At 43.3% G+C, this 20,686-nt stretch overlaps 1 protein-coding gene across 4 annotated transcripts in view; it reads left to right on the top strand.

Moving 5' to 3' along the window:
* Positions 1-20,686, top strand: part of LOC115195373 (semaphorin-5A-like) — a 268,434-nt gene that overhangs the window by 77,876 nt on the left and 169,872 nt on the right. For all 4 annotated transcript variants that reach the window (XR_003878683.1, XR_003878682.1, XM_029755169.1 and 1 more), the window contains exons 3-4: positions 1,460-1,559; positions 8,895-8,940. Coding sequence is in view for 2 of the 4 variants with exons in the window: in XM_029755169.1 (XP_029611029.1) it covers positions 1,460-1,559; positions 8,895-8,940 (146 nt within the window). In the remaining 2 variants the exon portion in view is untranslated. The remainder of the gene's footprint in view (positions 1-1,459; positions 1,560-8,894; positions 8,941-20,686) is intronic.

Genomic DNA, 20,686 nt, shown 5'->3' on the forward strand with positions numbered 1-20,686 from the left:
CAGTGACTCGGGCAGGCGGTCAGTAAGTCCCTGTTGTATTGGGCTGAAAGCCGCAGCTTGACAGAAGTCAGCTGGTTGGTGGTTTGATGCAGTTCAGGTTAGACTGTTGGTTTCAGGTGTTTTGCATTTTTTTGACAGATAACGTTTTTGACTCTAACCGTAGCTGTACTCCATTAATGTTAGGTCTACAGAAGAGCTCTCTGAAATTTCAGATAACGTACTGGTACGGTATACACAAATCAGGATTTAACATAATATCAGCAACAGTAAATGGTTTAACTCTCTACCATGAAAAGTGTTTTGAAATCCCAGAGCCACACTAACACCAGCACTTGAAGATACTTCGATGTAACACAATAAATATTGCTAGCAGTTTCAGACAAGGATTATTAGAGTACAATATTGTCTAGTAACAGGATTATTAGAGTACAATATTGTCTAGTAACAGGATTATTAGAATACAATATTGTCTAGTAACAGGATTATTAGAATACAATATTGTCAAGTAACAGTCTCACACACACACACACACACACACACACACACACACACACACACACACACACACACACACACACACACACACACACACACACACACACAGAACCTAACCTTCGCCCCTCACACACTCCATGTACAGTATGCATTAGTTCTAGCTACAGTAATGATTAAGTAAATGGAGTGTAAGGCGTGTGGTTGAAAGCCCAGGTGGGAAACTGTACTGCTTTACCCTTGAGCTAGGCTTTTAACCTGACATACTTCACTAAATACTACAGCTGTCTGGAGACATTCGGGATATGGGGTACATTAGGGCTCATTGTAAGACTCTCAGAACAGAAGTACGTGCTAAACTGTTTATGTTTCTTCACTTAATCTTCATTCTAACAGGAACGTCATTCTAACAGGAACGTCATTCCAACAGAAGCTTCATTCTAACAGGAACTTCATTCTAACAGGAACTTCATTCTAACAGGAACTTCATTCTAACAGGAACTTCATTCTAACAGGAACTTCATTCTAACAGGAACTTCATTCCAACAGGAACGTCATTCCAACAGAAGCTTCATTGTAACAGGTTTGAACCTCTTTTCTAAGAGAGGAGATGTAAACAGCACAAGACAACATTAGTGTTCATAAGAGAGGAGACGTAAACAGCACAAGACAACATTAGTGTTCATAAGAGAGGAGACGTAAACAGCACCAGACAACATTAGTGTTCATAAGAGAGGAGACGTAAACAGCACCAGACAACATTAGTGTTCATAGAAGAACACGTGTTATTTGACACCATCACAATACCGAACAATACTCACAAAGACAACACAATATAGGCCTACAACACTTTATTATATACTGTGGCTATTGGCTAAGCATTTCTCTTTATCCACCCTCTTCGATCTGCTCTTTTTTTCTCCGATTTGATTGGCTAATGTGTATCTTTCTCTACTTTGATTGGCAGATATGGAGCCGTGGATTCACAGGTTCCGGGCTGAGGGCACGGTGGATTACTCTCAGCTAACCTTTGACCCCAGCCAGAACGAACTGATAGTTGGAGCCAGGTATTATATTTCCCCCCCCGGTCCCCTCTCTCTCTCTCTCTCTCTCTCTCTGATCTCTCTCTCTCTCTCTCTCTCTCTCTCTGGCTTTTTCTCTTGCTATCCCTCTCTCTCATGATTGATGACACCTTTTGAAAATCCTCTGATTGAGTAGTGATTTTCTAGCTGTTCTCCAGTGAAGTTCATTGTTTCTGTCAAGCACATCACCTTTAATTCAGCTCAGCGTTTCTCAGAAGTGGTCTCTGACCAGCTGAGATTGGGCTTAGATGAACTCTCGTGTGTGTGTGTGTGTGTGTGTGTGTGTGTGTGTGTGTGTGTGTGTGTGTGTGTGTGTGTGTGTGTGTGTGTGTGTGTGTGTGTGTGTGTGTGTGTGTGTGTGTGTGTGTGTGTGTATCCCAATCCTGCTAATGACCTTGGTTGTCAATATAAGCTGTTCTCTCCAGAGTTTAGTAGATAGCTGAGGAAACAGAGAGCTGGAGGACCAAGACAGAGACGCAGCGCTGGGGGAATAAATGAATGTAATGCAGATGGATACAAGGAAATGGAGGAGTTGGGAATACTTGCAGGGATTGACAGATAAGGAGAAGATGATTGAGTAAACGTGGAGAGAGAGAGTCTGTGTAAGAGAGAGAGAAAGATAGAAAAAGAGTGAGTTCTGCATGCATGCAAGCAAAACTGGTCTAGGTGGAACTTTTACTGGGCTAGGTGGAACTTTTACTGGGCTAGGTGGAACTTTTACTGGGCTAGGTGGAACTTATACTGGGTTAGGTGGAACTCTTACTGGGTTAGGTGGAACTCTTACTGGGTTAGGTGGAACTCTTACTGGGCTAGGTGGCACTTTTACTGGGCTAGGTGGAACTTATACTGGGCTATGTGGAACTTATACTGGGCTAGGTAGAACTTTTACTGGTCTAGGTGGAACTTTTACTGGGCTAGGTGGAACTTATACTGGGCTAGGTGGAACTTTAACTGGGCTAGGTGAAACTTTTGTTCAAGCCACAAATATATGTTGAGAACTTTTCCAAGGTGAGTGATTTCATTTGGCCCTGAATATTATAAAACACTGGGAGAGTGATTTCATTTCACCCTGACTATTATAAAACACTGGGAGAGGGATTTCATTTCACCCAGACTATTATAAAACACTGGGAGAGTGATTTCATTTGACCCTGACTATTATAAAACACTGGGAGAGTGATGTCATTTGACCCTGACTATTATAAAACACTGGGAGAGTGATTTCATTTGACCCTGACTATTATAAAACACTGGGAGAGTGATTTCATTTCACCCTGACTATTATAAAACACTGGGAGAGTGATTTCATTTCACCCGGACTATTATAAAACACTGGGAGAGTGATTTGATATCACCCTGACTATTATAAAACACTGGGAGAGTGATTTCATTTGACCCTGACTATTATAAACACTGGGAGAGTGATTTCATTTCACCCTGACTATTATAAAACACTGGGAGAGTGATTTCATTTGACTCTGACTATTATAAAACACTGGGAGAGTGATTTCATTTGGCCCTGAATATTATAAAACACTGGGAGAGTGATTACATTTGTCCCTGACCATTATAAACACTGGGAGAGTGATTTCATTTGTCCCTGACTATTATAAACACTGGGAGAGTGATGTCATTTGTCCCTGACTATTATAAACACTGGGAGAGTGATTTCATTTGACCCTGACTATTATAAAACACTGGGAGAGTGATTTCATTTCACCCTGACTATTATAAAACACTGGGAGAGTGATTTCATTTGTCCCTGACTATTATAAACACTGGGAGAGTGATTTCATTTGACCCTGACTATTATAAACACTGGGAGAGTGATTTCATTTGTCCCTGACTATTATAAAACACTGGGAGAGTGATTTCATTTCACCCTGACTATTATAAAACACTGGGAGAGTGATTTCATTTCACCCGGACTATTATAAAACACTGGGAGAGTGATTTGATATCACCCTGACTATTATAAAACACTGGGAGAGTGATTTCATTTGACCCTGACTATTATAAAACACTGGGAGAGTGATTTCATTTGGCCCTGAATATTATAAAACACTGGGAGAGTGATTACATTTGTCCCTGACCATTATAAACACTGGGAGAGTGATTTCATTTGTCCCTGACTATTATAAACACTGGGAGAGTAATTTCATTTGTCCCTGACTATTATAAACACTGGGAGAGTGATTTCATTTGACCCTGACTATTATAAAACACTGGGAGAGTGATTTCATTTCACCCTGACTATTATAAAACACTGGGAGAGTGATTTCATTTGTCCCTGACTATTATAAACACTGGGAGAGTGATTTCATTTGACCCTGACTATTATAAACACTGGGAGAGTGATTTCATTTGTCCCTGACTATTATAAACACTGGGAGAGTGATTTCATTTGACCCTGACTATTATAAAACACTGGGAGAGTGATTTCATTTGACCCTGACTATTATAAACACTGGGAGAGGGATTTCATTTCACCCTGACTATTATAAAACACTGGGAGAGTGATTTCATTTGACCCTGACTATTATAAAACACTGGGAGAGTGATTTCATTTGACCCTGAATATTATAAAACACTGGGAGAGTGATTACATTTGTCCCTGACCATTATAAACACTGGGAGAGTGATTTCATTTGTCCCTGACTATTATAAACACTGGAGAGGGATTTCATTTGTCCCTGACTATTATAAACACTGGGAGAGTGATTTCATTTGACCCTGACTATTATAAACACTGGGAGAGTGATTTCATTTGACCCTGACTATTATAAAACACTGGGAGAGTGATTTCATTTGACCCTGAATATTATAAAACACTGGGAGAGTGATTACATTTGTCCCTGACCATTATAAACACTGGGAGAGTGATTTCATTTGTCCCTGACTATTATAAACACTGGGAGAGGGATTTCATTTGTCCCTGACTATTATAAACACTGGGAGAGTGATTTCATTTGACCCTGACTATTATAAACACTGGGAGAGTGATTTCATTTGACCCTGACTATTATAAAACACTGGGAGAGTGATTTCATTTGTCCCTGACTATTATAAACACTGGGAGAGTGATTTCATTTGACCCTGACTATTATAAAACACTGGGAGAGTGATTTCATTTGACCCTGACTATTATAAAACACTGGGAGAGTGATTTCATTTGACCCTGACTATTATAAACACTGGGAGAGTGATTTCATTTGTCCCTGACTATTATAAACACTGGGAGAGTGATTTCATTTCACCCTGACTATTATAAAACACTGGGAGAGTGGAGCTTTTATCCTTCCCTCTCAGACTCTAGTCTGACCCAGGGGCTAAAGGGTGGTCCTGTCTGTACCTGGTGTGGTCTGGACTAGCCTTGTTTCTCTTTCTCTAGATGAGAGGGCTCAGGCTTAGTGATAGAGATCTAGGAGAGGTGTCCACAGCCAATGGGCCAGGGGTTGATTTGGAACAAGACCTCTGTCAACCTAAATAGGCTCAGTGAGAGGGATCTAGAAGCATCTAGGCTAAGGGGTTAGGGGTTGATTTGGGACTTGGCCTACTCTGTCAACCTAAATAGGCTCAGTGAGAGGGATCTAGAAAAATCTAGGCTAAGGGGCTAGGGGATGATTTGAGACTTGGACTACTCTGTCAACCTAAATAGGCTCAGTGATAGGTGATCTAGAATAAGTGATTGTGACTAGGGGTTGATTTGGGATCGGACCTATTTGTCTGACTGAGAGGGATTGTTGAAGATTGTCTAGGAGTCTAGGGTTTGATTTGGGACAAGACCTATTCTGTCTGGCTGAGAGGGATCGTTGAAGATAGTCTAGGAGTCTAGGGTTTGATTTGGGACAAGACCTACTCTGTCTGGCTGAGAGGGATCGTTGAAGATAGTCTAGGAGTCTAAGGTTTGATTTGGGACAAGACCTACTCTGTCTGGCTGAGAGGGATCGTTGAAGATTGTCTAGGAGTCTAGGGTTTGATTTGGGACAAGACCTACTCTGTCTGGCTGAGAGGGGATTGTTGAAGATTGTCCAGGAGTCTAAGCGTTGATTTGGGACAAGGCCTACTCTGTCTGACTGAATGGGCTCTATATTCTCTGTGTGTTGGATCAGTCTGACTGGAAGTTTCCATGAGTCCAATAAGTCTGTATTTTGGATCCAGTTGGTTTAATTCAAGACCTTTAACATTAGAGGAGTCGCATTGAATTGTCTTAGAACTTCCGGTGTCGATGTTAAATGTTCACATTAAATGTCTAAATGTCAAATAGAGTTAGACAGAGAGGGTCTGTCTGTGACCTGATGGCCAGAGAGAGGACTGAGTTATAATGGCGGCAGATCGATTGTAGATGTTAATATAGTGTAAAAGGGGTCTTAGACCACAGCCTGCCCTGTGAAATTCTGTAGCCACTCTTTAGAAGATGGATAGGCTTGGGTTTGTGTGTGTGTGCCTATGGGTGCTCCTGTCGAGGTTTCAGTGGGAGTATAACATTACAGAATAGATGCCTATATGATTTACTTTCTTGACATGAATTAAAGGGCAATTCCACCACTTTTTATAATCTCCAGGACCAAACCAGTGTCTACATATGTGAAAACAGCACATTTCTTTGTGATCTGTGATCTAAAAAGATCAGAAGTTCAGAAAAAATCTCTCATAGGGTAGTATTAAAAGTTATTTTTTTAAAATAGTCATTTTCAACACCTGCAATGAGTTTCTAGCCCAACTGAGGGCGCTTTCTTCCTCCCCACATCACCGCGAACCTCATAGTGTTTGAAAATCACAGTTTTTAAAATGTTCACAACTATCACAACTGGCCGTGATCGGGAATCCCATAGGGCAGTGTACAACTGGCCCAGCGTTGTCCGGGTTTGGGGAGGGTTTGGCTGGGGGAGGGCTTAATTGGCCAATCATTCTCTAGTGACTCCTTGCCCCTTCCGGGATCGGAAGGGGCAAAGGTCGAGTCATGCGTCCTCTGAAACATGACCCGCCAAGCCGTGCTTCTTAACACACGTCTGCTTAACCTGGAAGCCAACTGTACCAATATGTCAGAGGAAACACCGTTCAACTGAAGGAGTCACTAGAGCATCGGTCGTCATTAGTCAGTTGAACCGTGTTTCCTCTGACATATTGGTACAGTTGGCTTCCAGGTTAAGCAGACGTGTGTTAAGAAGCACGGCTTGGCGGGTCATGTTTCAGAGGACGCATGACTCGACCTTTGCCCCTTCCGATCCCGTTGGGGAGTTGCAGCGATGAGACAAGATTGTCATCGGGGAGAAAAAGGGGTAAAAATTTAAAATATATATAAAATAAAAATAAATTAAACAGCCTTAACATTAAACGTCACTCTGCTAAATAATGATATTAATATGAATAATAAAGCTGCTATGATGATGAGTCTTGTGCTATAATGCTGAACTTATTTAATCAAACTGAAGCCTATGGTCATAAAAGAACAGGCCTACTCATTCTACAGACCACTCTTTAGCTTATACTGTTTTGTGGAAAGTTTAAAAGGCCAGACAATTTGTTTTGCTAGTTGGCTTACAATCTAAATGTAACCATTCAAAAGAGCCTAAGGCAAGAGCCTTATTCAAGTGAAGTTTCCCCGTTGGACTCTCTGATACACACACACACACACACACACACACACACACACACACACACACACACACACACACACACACACACACACACACACACACACACACACACACACACACACACACACACACACACACACACACACACATGAATGTGGGCCCATGCACACGCACACACACACAGCCTTAGGTCCTATGGTCTGTTCAGACAGAAAAACAGAAATTCACTCAGGGATGTGTTTGTCTGGAGGTGACCCCTAGACACTGATTCAAGATCAGTTTAGCATTTTCTCCACTAACGGTTGAGGTTGGACTTTGGAAAGAGTGAACTGATCCTACATCTGTGCAGTGGTGTAAAGTACATAAGTAAAAATACTTTAAAGTACTACTTAAGTCGTTTTTTGGGGTATCTGTACTTTACTTTACTATTTACATTTGTGATGACTATTTTACTTTCCTGAAGAAAATAATGTACTCTTTATTCCATACATTTTCCCTGACACCCAAAAGTACTCATTACATTTTGAATGCATAGCAGGACAGGTAAAGTGTCTAATTCACACACTTAAAGAGAAAATCCCTGGTCATCCCTACAGCCTCTGATCTGGTGGACTCACTAAACAGAGAACATCCCTGGTCATCCCTACAGCCTCTGATCTGGAGAACTCACTAAACAGAGAACATCCCTGGTCATCCCTACTGCCTCTGATCTGGTGGACTCACTAAACAGAGAACATCCCTGGTCATCCCTACTGCCTCTGATCTGGTGGACTCACTAAACAGAGAAAATCCCTGGTCATCCCTACTGCCTCTGATCTGGAGGACTCACTAAACAGAGAACATCCCTGGTCATCCCTACTGCCTCTGATCTGGTGAACTCACTAAACAGAGAACATCCCTGGTCATCCCTACTGCCTCTGATCTGGCGGACTCATTAAACAGAGAACATCCCTGGTCATCCCTACTGCATCTGATCTGGTGGACTCATTAAACACAGAACATCCCTGGTCATCCCTACTGCCTCTGATCTGGTGGACTCATTAAACACAAATGCTTTGTTTGTAAATGATGTCTCAGTGTTGGAGTGTGCCCCTGGCCATCTGTAAATGTTAAAACAAGAAAATTGTGCCGTCTGCTTTGCTTAATATAGGGAATTTTTAATAAATGATGCTTGTACTTTTGCTTTTGAAACAAAAATATATTTTAGCAATTACATTTACTTTGATACTTAAGTATATTTAAAACCAAATACTTTAAAAATTTTACTCAAGTAGTATTTTACTGGGTGACTTTTACTTGAGTCATTTTCTATTAAGGTATCTTTACTTTTACTTAAGTATGACAATTGGGTACTTTTTCCACCACTGCATCTGTGTCTACAGGAAATTTGTAAAGTATATAACCTTTATTCTGTTCAATTTAGACTTGAATTCTATTCAAAACCACAAAGATATAACTACTTTCGGACTGGCAGTAAAATAGTAATCAAATGTTCCTATACTGTATGTGGTTACATCTGAACAGGCCCTTTGGAGTGACCCAGAAAGATAGGTATGATTCATCAAAGGTTTGATGAGCTTGAAGAAATATCCAATATGGGAGTAAAATAACCCAGAGATATTTTTGGAAATGGTCTCCTGTCCACTTCTCTTTTTTCAGATTGTGTATTTTTAGAGAAGATTATACCTTCATCTCTCCTCCCTGTCTCTTTTCCTTTCAGAAACCACCTGTTCAGACTCAATCTGGAGGACCTCTCGCTGATCCAGGTGAGTCTTTACCAGCGTTGCCAGTCCCTCATCCATTGCTACCCGTATGTCCCCCTCTATCAATTTATCCCTCCCTCTTTCTCCATCTCTCTATCCCTCCCTCTTTCTCCATCTCTCTATCCCTCCCTCTTTCTCCATCTCTCTATATCCTCCCTCTTTCTCCATCTCTCTATTCCTCCCTCTTTCTCCATCTCTCTATATCCTCTCTCTTTCTCCATCTCTCTATATCCTCTCTCTTTCTCCATCTCTCTATTCCTCCCTCTTTCTCCATCTCTCTATATCCTCTCTCTTTCTCCATCTCTCTATATCCTCCCTCTTTCTCCATCTCTCTATATCCTCTCTCTTTCTCCATCTCTCTATTCCTCCCTCTTTCTCCATCTCTCTATTCCTCCCTCTTTCTCCATCTCTCTATTCCTCCCTCTTTCTCCATCTCTCTATCCCTCCCTCTTTCTCCATCTCTCTATCCCTCCCTCTTTCTCCATCTCTCTATATCCTCCCTCTTTCTCCATCTCTCTATTCCTCCCTCTTTCTCCATCTCTCTATATCCTCTCTCTTTCTCCATCTCTCTATATCCTCTCTCTTTCTCCATCTCTCTATTCCTCCCTCTTTCTCCATCTCTCTATATCCTCTCTCTTTCTCCATCTCTCTATATCCTCCCTCTTTCTCCATCTCTCTATATCCTCTCTCTTTCTCCATCTCTCTATTCCTCTCTCTTTCTCCATCTCTCTATTCCTCCCTCTTTCTCCATCTCTCTATTCCTCCCTCTTTCTCCATCTCTCTATTCCTCCCTCTTTCTCCATCTCTATATCCTCTCTCTTTCTCCATCTCTCTATATCCTCTCTCTTTCTCCATCTCTCTATATCCTCCCTCTTTCTCCATCTCTCTATATCCTCTCTCTTTCTCCATCTCTCTATATCCTCTCTCTTTCTCCATCTCTCTATTCCTCCCTCTTTCTCCATCTCTCTATTCCTCCCTCTTTCTCCATCTCTCTATCCCTCCCTCTTTCTCCATCTCTATATCCTCTCTCTTTCTCCCTCGTCATCACCCTTCCTATGTATCTCCCTCTAACTTCCTCACATCTCTCTTTTCTCAGACTCTTTCTTTCTAGTATTATCTCTCTCTTCATTTTTCCTCCCTTTAGTCCTCCCCCCTCCTTTCTCTCTCTTCCCCTCAATGTCTAGCTCACCGTCAGTTTGTTGGAACATCGCGTCAGGTATAACAAGTCTGGTCTCTTTTTTATTGTATTTTTGAAAAAAAAAATTATCCGTGTGTATTTACCGTAACACAGTAATACTGGAACAGGCCCATACAAATCTGTCTCAAACAATACACAACACCTGTCATAGCAGTTACAGTAATAACAACCCAGGGTACATTTCAAATATTTCACACTGTTATATGCATCTTAACAACACCATTATGTCAAGTGCTGTCAGTGAAGCCAGGATAATGATTATTGTGTCAGGAGCTCCTAAAGGCTTGATTTGTGCAATAGACTTGATGCAGTTGTCCTCTAGGAGAGTGGGGTGTGAGAGGCCCGTCACTAGGCTAAGCTGGATCAGAGGAGTCTGCCAGCCATCGTAGTCAGTCTTAATGGCCCAATATATCTAACAGTAGTCTTCTTTGTAGTCAGTCTTAATGGCCCTATATATCTAACAGTAGTCTTCTTTGTAGTCAGTCTTAATGGCCCAATATATCTAACAGTAGTCTTCTCTGTAGTCAGTCTTAATGGCCCTATACATCTAACAGTAGTCTTCTCTGTAGTCAGTCTTAATGGCCCTATACATCTAACAGTAGTCTTCTCTGTAGTCAGTGTTAATGGCCCTATACATCTAACAGTAGTCTTCTCTGTAGTCAGTGTTAATGGCCCTATACATCTAACAGTAGTCTTCTCTGTAGTCAGTGTTACTCTGGACCCAGGCTAGACCCTGACAGTGTATTAATTCTCTGGACAGAGGACAGACCCTGACAGTTTATTAATACTCTGGTCAGAGGATAGACCCTGACAGTTTATTAATACTCTGGACAGAGGATAGACCCTGACAGTTTATTAATACTCTGGTCAGAGGATAGACCCTGACAGTTTATTAATACTCTGGTCAGAGGATAGACCCTGACAGTTTATTAATACTCTGGTCAGAGGATAGACCCTGACAGTTTATTAATACTCTGGTCAGAGGATAGACCCTGACAGTTTATTAATACTCTGGACAGAGGACAGACCCTGACAGTTTATTAATACTCTGGTCAGAGGATAGACCCTGACAGTTTATTAATACTCTGGTCAGAGGACAGACCCTGACAGTTTATTAATACTCTGGTCAGAGGATAGACCCTGACAGTTTATTAATACTCTGGTCAGAGGATAGACCCTGACAGTTTATTAATACTCTGGACAGAGGACAGACCCTGACAGTTTATTAATACTCTGGTCAGAGGATAGACCCTGACAGTTTATTAATACTCTGGTCAGAGGATAGACCCTGACAGTTTACAACCTCAAAGACCAGGGGAGAATAGAAGGAAAGGAGAGGGGAAGAGGGGAAATAATTGGAGAGAGAGAGGGAGAATAAGGGAGATGGGACAAGGTAGAGAAAGAGAGAGAGAGGGGAAGATAACACTATACATGAAGGAAAAGAAGGAGAGGAAGAATAGAGGAATATGAGATGAGAGATAGGAGACAGTGACAGAGACATGAGAGAAAGTCAGTGAGACAGAGAGACAGCAAAAGGTAAGGACCCCCCATAGAGAAAGGCAGGGACCTGTGGGGAGTCACTCTTTTGTTGGCGCTCACAGGGATAGGGCTGGTTAAAAAATATGCCCAATGTCATCCATTCTTCTCTCCCCACCCCATCCCCTCATTCAATCACCCCTCTTTTCTTTTATCTCACCCGTCGCTCCACTAGCACCACGAAATCAGAGTGTAGATCCCTCCAGCCCCTCATCCAATCACCCCTCTTCTCTTTTATCTCACCCGTCGCTCCACTAGCACCACGAAATCAGAGTGTAGATCCCTCCAGCCCCTCATCCAATCACCCCTCTTCTCTTTTATCTCACCCGTCGCTCCACTAGCACCACGAAATCAGAGTGTAGATCCCTCCAGCCCCTCATCCAATCACCCCTCTTCTCTTTTATCTCACCCGTCGCTCCACTAGCACCACGAAATCAGTGTAGATCCCTCCAGCCCCTCATCCAATCACCCCTCTTCTCTTTTATCTCACCCGTCGCTCCACTAGCACCACGAAATCAGTGTAGATCCCTCCAGCCCCTCATCCAATCACCCCTCTTCTCTTTTATCTCACCCGTCGCTCCACTAGCACCACGAAATCAGAGTGTAGATCCCTCCAGCCTCTCATCCAATCACCCCTCTTCTCTTTTATCTCACCCGTCGCTCCACTAGCACCACGAAATCAGTGTAGATCCCTCCAGCCCCTCATCCAATCACCCCTCTTCTCTTTTATCTCACCCGTCACTCCACTAGCACCACGAAATCAGTGTAGATCCCTCCAGCCCCTCATCCAATCACCCCTCTTCTCTTTTATCTCACCCGTCGCTCCACTAGCACCACGAAATCAGAGTGTAGATCCCTCCAGCCTCTCATCCAATCACCCCTCTTCTCTTTTATCTCACCCGTCGCTCCACTAGCACCACTAAATCAGAGTGTAGATCCCTCCAGCCCCTCATCCAATCACCCCTCTTCTCTTTTATCTCACCCGTCGCTCCACTAGCACCACGAAATCAGAGTGTAGATCCCTCCAGCCCCTCATCCAATCACCCCTCTTCTCTTTTATCTCACCCGTCGCTCCACTAGCACCACGAAATCAGAGTGTAGATCCCTCCAGCCACTTTCCACCCCATTTCATCACTTTGGTAATCTGGACCATGGACCAAACTGCCTATTCTCTCCACTCCTCTACAGTGGGGGAAAAAAGTATTTGATCCCCTGCTGATTTTGTACGTTTGCCCACATACAAAGAAATGATCAGTCTATAATTTTAATGGTAGGTTTATTTGAACAGTGAGAGACAGAATAACAACAAAAAAATCCAGAAAAAACGCATGTCAAAAATGTTATAAAATGATTTGCATTTTAATGAGGGAAATAAGTATTTGACCCCTCTGCAAAACATGACTTAGTACTTGGTGGCAAAACCCTTGTTGGCAATCACAGAGGTCAGACGTTTCTTGTAGTTGGCCACCAGGTTTGCACACATCTCAGGAGAGATTTTGTCCCACTCCTCTTTGCAGATCTTCTCCAAGTCATTAAGGTTTCGAGGCTGACGTTTGTCAACTCGAACCTTCAGCTCCCTCCACAGATTTTCTATGGGATTAAGGTCTGGAGACTGGCTAGGCCACTCCAGGACCTTAATGTGCTTCTTCTTGAGCCACTCCTTTGTTGCCTTGGCCATGTGTTTTGGGTCATTGTCATGCTGGAATACCCATCCACGACCCATTTTCAATGCCCTGGCTGAGGGAAGGAGGTTCTCACCCAAGATTTGACGGTACATGGCCCTGTCCATCGTCCCTTTGATGCTGTGAAGTTGGCCTGTCCCCTTAGCAGAAAAACACCCCCAAAGCACAATGTTTCCACCTCCATGTTTGACGGTGGAGATGGTGTTCTTGGGGTCATAGGCAGCATTCCTCCTCCTCCAAACACGGCGAGTTGAGTTGATGCCAAAGAGCTCCATTTTGGTCTCATCTGACCACAACACTTTCACCAGTTGTCCTCTGAATCATTCAGATGTTCATTGGCAAACTTAAGACGGGCATGTATATGTATTCTTGAGCAGGGGGACCTTGCGTGCGCTGCAGGATTTCAGTCCTTCACGGCGTAGTGTGTTAGCAATTGTTTTCTTGGTGACTATGGTCCCAGCTGCCTTGAGATCATTGACAAGATCCTCCTGTGTAGTTCTGGGCTGATTCCTCACCGTTCTCATGATCATTGCAACCCGATGAGGTGAGATCTTGCATTGACCCCAGGCCGAGGGATATTGACAGTTCTTTTGTGTTTCTTCCATTTGTGAATAATCACACCAAATGTTGTCACCTTCTCACCAAGCTGCTTGGCGATGGTCTTGTAGCCCATTCCAGCCTTGTGTAGGTCTACAATCTTGTCCCTGACATCCTTGGAGAGCTCTTTGGTCTTGGCCATGGTGGAGAGTTTGGAATCTGATTGATTGATTGCTTCTGTGGACAGGTGTCTTTTTTACAGGTAACAAGCTGCGGTTAGGAGCACTCCCTTTAAGAGTGTGCTCCTAATCTCAGCTCGTTACCTGTATAAAAGACACCTAGGAGCCAGAAATCTTTCTGATTGAGAGGGGGTCAAATACTTATTTCCCTCATTAAAATTCAATTCAATTTATAACATTTTTGACATGCGTTTTTCTGGATTTTTTTGTTGTTATTCTGTCTCTCACGGTTCAAATAAACCTACCATTAAAATTATAGACTGATCATTTCTTTATCAGTGGGCAAATGTACAAAATCAGCAGGGGATCAAATACTTTTTTCCCCCACTGTAATTCTCACCCGCTTTTCTTCTCCTCTCCTCATTTTTCCCTCTTCTACGTTGCCCCTCACCTCTATAACTCTTTTACCCCTCTCGTCTTTTTGCCCATTCCCCTGTTCTCCTCTTCTCTCTAATTTAAAACAGGATATTCATTGTGGTGAGATTTTCAGCCTTGGCATGTCCTTATAGATATTGTTTTGTCTGTCGTTGTGTTTAATATGAAAGATGTCTCCCTGCTGCTGCCTCTCAGCTCCTATTAAGTGCATTATTATAAGAGAGCTCTCCCAGAATACTCAGCTTTCTTCTTCGTTTTACTTCCTCTACGATGAGATGTGTAGAGAAGAGAAAGGAGTTTTACTGTACAAATTCTTCTACTTTGGGAAATATCCTACAAACTATTTGATTAGCTACCACCTATCATAATGCTTTAGTACAGTACATACCCATTGGTTAACAGGATTTATCATTGCACTGTGCTGACATGAATAACATAAGTGTGTGTTTTGATGAAAATAAGTCCTGAGAGCTATGCTTATGCCTTGTATGATTTTTGCAATAAAATGAGAGACCGAGTAGAATTACCATTTGATATGATCCATGCTCAGGCTTAATCCCTAATGTACCAAAACTAAATATTTATGAGCACGTCAAAACAACCAAGGCCATTCTTCGATGTACTGTGTGAACGAAAAATAAACCAGACCTCTAGAAATTTTTTCAGCGTTATTGATTAAAACCCCTCTAATTTCCTCTTAAACAAACCCTTCATCACTTAAAATGAAACTGGGGGCCTCTTGGTAGTGTGTTGTTTGCAGACTCAGAGAGAGGTTACAGTTGCTGTGCCAGCCAGCTAAATGCCCTCTGTCTGTCCTATGGTACTTCAGTAGTGCTGAGCGATTAACTGAAATGTCCTTATTTTTTTGTGGGTTATTAAACAACTAATTGACCATTCGGTTCAATTACTTAAATTCCACTTAGTTAAGTTTTTTTGTGAGCCCAATGCGCCATTTCTCGACAGATAAATCAAATCATTCAAAAGAGACATCAAATCAAGAGCCGGGGTGCTGGGCTGAAGGAAGTTGTAGTTTTCATTAAGCATATTTTCAACCTAGTTCAGTGCAAAAACGTGGTAATTAACCATTGCGCCTGTTTTTTCCAGCTGTTATGTTAGATACGCACAGATTGCATAGACTGCATGTACACAACACAGCAACGAGCAAAGTGCTTTGAAGAAGTAGTAAAATGACTTTGTAAGACAGCTCTGCAACATGCTTAGGCAGGCTAGCAAAATAGGATGATTACAGACAGTACAGTATGGGGAGAACAGAGAACGTTGTCTGGCTGTTTGACTGCTACTGTCTGAGCAGAGATGAGATGATGACTTTAATAAGGAATGACAAATAATGAAGTCATCAATGAAAAATAAGTCATACAAACAACTGGACCTGTTTTCACTGTTTTCATTTTCACTGTTTTGACAATTGAATGTTCACCATTTTGCTTTTGATATTTGGAATTTCTCCCCTCTCCTCTCCCCCTCTCCTCTCCCCCTCTTCTTTCCCCCTCTCCTTCTCCCCCTTCTCCTTCTCTCCCTCTCTCCTTCTCTCCCCCTCCCCTTCTCTCCCCCGCTACTCCTCTCCCACTCTCCCTCTTTTCTCATGATTTAGTTGGGTCTAATTGTATTGCTATCCTGGGACTCTGTGGAGTGTGTTTGGGTTTGTGAACAGAGCCCCAGGACCAGCTTGCTTAGGGGACTCTTCTCCACGTTCATCTCTCTGTAGGTGATGGCTTTGTTATGAAAGGTTTGGGAATCACTTCCTTTTAGGTGGTTGTAGAATTTAACTTCTCTTTTATGAATTTTGATAATTAGTGGATATCAGCCTAATTCTGCTCTATAAGGATAATTTGGTGTTTGTCCCATTTTGGGAATTCTTGGTTGGTGAGCAGACCCCAGACCTCACAATCATAAAGGGCAATGGGTTCTATAACCGATTCAAGTATTTTTATCCAGATCCTAATTGGTAGGTCACATTTTATGTTCCTTTAGATTGCATGGAAGGCCCTTCTTGCCTTGTCCCTCAGATCGTTCACAGCTTTGTGGAAGTTACCTGTGGCACGGATGTTTAGGCTGAGGTATGTGTAGTTTTTTGTGTGCTCTAGGGCAATGGTGTCTAGATGGAATTTGTATTTGTGGTCCTGGCAACTGGACATTTTTGGGTCCTTTAGTCTTACTGAGATTTACTGTTAGGGCCCAGGTCTGCCAGAATCTGTGCAGAAGATCTAGGTGCTGCTGCAGGCCCTCCTTGGTTGGTGACAGAAGCACCAGATCATCAGCAAACAGTAGACATTTGACTTCAGATTCTAGTAGGGTGCTGCAGACTGTTCTAGTTGCCTCGCCAATTCGTTGATACATATGTTGAAGAGGGTAGGGCTTAACCTGCATCCCTTTCTTACCCCACGGCCCTGTGGAAAGAAATGTGTGTGTTTTTTGGCAATTTTAACCGCACACTTGTTGTTTATGTACATTGATTTTATAATGCCATATGTTTTTCCCCCCAACACCACTTTCCATCAATTTATTTAGCAGACCCTCATGTCAAATTGAGTCAAAAGTTTTTTTTTTTAAATCAGCAAAGGATGAGAAGACTTTGCCTTTGTTTTGGTTTGTTTGTCAATTAGGGTGTGCAGGGTGAATACGTGGTCTGTCGTATGGCAACGTTGTGAAATGCCAATTTGACATTTGCTCAGTACATTGTTTACACTGAGGAAATGTAAGAGTCTGCTGTTAAGGATATTGCAGAGGATTTTCCCAAGGTTGCTGTTGAAGCATATCCCACGTTAGTTATTGGGGTCAAATTTGGGGTGATCAGTCCTTGGTTCCAAATACTGGGGAAGATGAGCTAAGGATGATATTAAAAAGTTTAAATACAGGCCTTTTTGGGTTGGAGGGTTTGTATTTTGTCCTGTAGTTCCTTCAATGTAATAGAAGAATCCAGTGGGTCCTGGTCTTTAATAGTTGATTCTAAGATTTGTATTTGATCATATATGTGTTTTTGCTTTTTGTTATTTTTTCTTTGTTAAAGGGCTGAAAAGATTGGATTGTTAAAGGGACACATTTTTAGATTTGATAGGGAAGCTGAGAGGTCAAATATACTGTTTAGGTTTTCAACTGCCAAGTTTACATCTTCACTATTAGAGTGAAATGTTTTATCCAGGAAGTTGTTTAAAAGGGATTGAATTTGTTGTTGCCTAATAGTTTTTGGTAGGTTTCCACACTACTTTGCTTCCGTCTATAGCATTTCTTAATATTATTTCGTTCCTTTGGCTTTGATGCCTCATGAATGAGTTTTGCTCTGTTCAAGTAGACTGTGAGTTTGCTGTGATCTGATAGGGGTGTCAGTGGGCTGACTGTGAATGCTCTGAGAGACTCTGGGTTGAGGTCAGTGATAAAGTAGTCTACAGTACTACTGCCAAGAGATGAGCTATAGGTGTACCTACCGTAGGAGTCCCCTCAAAGCCTACAATTGACGATGTACATCCCCAGCGTGCGACAAAGCTGCAGGGGTTCTGACCCGTTTTTGTTGGTTATGTTGTCGTAGTTGTGTCTAGGGGGGCATATGGGAGAGGGAACGCTGTCACCTCCAGGTAGGGATTTGTCCCCCTGTGTGCTGAGAGTGTTCTGGCATTTAGGTCGCCACAGACTAGTACATGTCCCTGGGCCTAGAAATGGTTGATTTCCCTCACCAGGATAAAGAAGCTCTTTTCATTAAAGTATGGGGATTTTAGTGGGGGGGATATAGCCTGCTCCCGCTCTTTCCCACCAGGCTGCCCTGCATTACGCACTTTTGCCACTATCATTTACGCACACCTGGCTTTCCCCTTCACGCGCATCAATGCTCATTGGACTTACGTGGACTCAATTACTTGTGTAATTTCCTTCGCTATATCTGTGTGTTTCCTAGCTTTGTTCCCCGCTTCGGGATTGATTGTCATATGTCCTTGTTTTTCCGTGTGCTGACGCTGTTCCAGTCATGTTCCATGTCTGTTCCTGAATAAATGTTTGACTCCCCGTACCTGCTTCTCCTGTCCGGTGTCGGCCCTTACAGAATCCCGAAGCCATCACACTAAGCATCGTGGAGTACTGGCTTTCTGGTTGGTGGTGATGTCGGTTCTGGGTCGCCGCCGATGGAACCGGGGGTGCCTAGCCAGCTCGTTGGGCTTCCACTCCCTAGCTGGCTCGAGAGGTTTCCTTGCCCCGGTTGGCTCGGAAGGCGCCCATCCCATGTCGGCCCTCAGCCGGATCGTCAGGTCTTGCTCACCCAGCCGGCTCGTCAGAGTGTCACATCTCCGTCGGATCATCGGGCTTCCACGTCGCAGCGGGATCGACAGGCGTTCATGCCTCAGCCGGATCGTCAGGCTCTTATGCCTCAGCCGGCTCGCCAGGCTCCCCTGCCGGTTTGTGGGGAGTTTACCCCCAGCCGACTTTCCCAGTGCCCATGTCTTGCCCAGGTGGGACGCCGTGTGGCTCCCCTAGAGGGAAGGGGGGGTACTGTTTACGCCTGCTCCGTTCTTCCCCCCCTGGTGCTCGAGGGCGCCAGGCTGCCCTGCATTATACACTCCTGCCACCATAATTTACGTACACCTGCCTGTCCCCGCATCAATGCTCATTGGACTTACGTGGACTCAATTACTTGTGTAATTTCCTTCCCTATATCTGTCTCTTTCCTAGCTCTGTTCCCTGCTTCGGGATTGTTCGTCATATGTCCTTGTTTACCTGTGTGCTGACGCTGTTCCTGTCATGTTCCATGTCTGTTCCTGAATAACTGTTTGACTCCCCGTACCTGCTTCTCCTGTCCGGCGTCAGCCCTTACAACAGGTATCTCTGTTGAGATCATTTCCTTTTGAATTTCTTGCCAAATGTAAAATGTTCCTGTTTTGATTAATTTAATAGAGTGAGATCAGTCTGCTCTATACCAAATTAGCATACCCCCGAGTCCCTTCCCTGTTCCACATCTGGTTGTTTGGTGGATGGGACTACTCTCCTCTATACCATGTTTCTTGAAGGATGACAATGTCTGTATTTCTGATTTCTGCTCTTTAGGCCAAAGGCAGATGACCTCAGGCCTTGGATATTCCAGGGTGAGATAGTGAAGGCTTTGTGTTCCATAAAGTGTCCAATGTTGTTAGTAGTGTGGTTTGGCCTCAGACCAATAAATGTGAGTGGAGCCTGCTGAGCATCTTTATTTTTAATGTTTTTTTTTATATAACCTTTATTTAACTAGACAAGTCAGTTAAGAACACATTTTTATTTTACAATGACGGCGTACCCCGACCAAACCCTTACCTGGATGACGCTGGGCCAATTGTGCGCCTCTCTGTGAGACTCCCAATCACGGACGGTTGTGATACAGTATGGAATTGAACCTGGGTCTGTAATGATGCATCTAACACTGAGATGCAGTGCCGTAGACCGCTCCACCGCTCGGGAGCCATCTGGTACATGCCATTGGCTCTCTCTCCCTTTCTCCCTCTCTCTCTCCATCTCTCTCGCCCTTTCTCCCTCTCTCTCTCTCTCTCCCTTTCTCCCTCTCTCTCTCCTTCTCTCTCTCTCCCCCTCTCTCTCTCCCTTTCTCTCTCTCTCTCTCTCTCTCTCTCTCCCTCTTTCTCCCACTCTCTCTTGCTCTCTCCCTTTCTCCCTCTCTCTCCCTCTCTCTCTCCCTTTCTCTCTCTCTCTCTCTCTCCCTCTCTCTCCCTCTCTCTCTCTCCCTCTCTCTCCCTTTCTTTCTCTCTCTCTCTCTCTCTCTCTCTCTCTCTCTCTCTTTCTCTCTCCCTCTCTCTCTCCCTTTCTCCCTCTCTCTCTCTCTCTCTCTCTCTCTTTCTCTCTCCCTCTCTCTCTCCCTTTCTCCCTCTCTCTCTCTCTCTCTCTCTCTCTCTCTCTCACTCTCTCATGCTCTCTCTCTCTCTCTCTGTTCTATTGTTAATAGAACATCCTTCAGAGACAGGAAAACATCCCATTATAATCCATCATTAGTAAGCTATTTCCTCTGACACAGAAAATCTAAACAGGAACACAAAGGCAGTGTAGCTGTTTAGACAGTGTTGTGGATCGAAGCGTCAGACAATTGTTATTAGATCACCTCTGTAGTGGCAGCAGCATTGTTTACATTCAATGGGGAGTGCAGTCAGTGAAATAAATAGTGGATATATTTATCTGAGCCTTTAGCCTGTCTCTGCAGC

The sequence above is a fragment of the Salmo trutta genome, chromosome 6, assembly GCF_901001165.1.
Source record: "Salmo trutta chromosome 6, fSalTru1.1, whole genome shotgun sequence".
NCBI lineage: Eukaryota > Metazoa > Chordata > Actinopteri > Salmoniformes > Salmonidae > Salmo > Salmo trutta.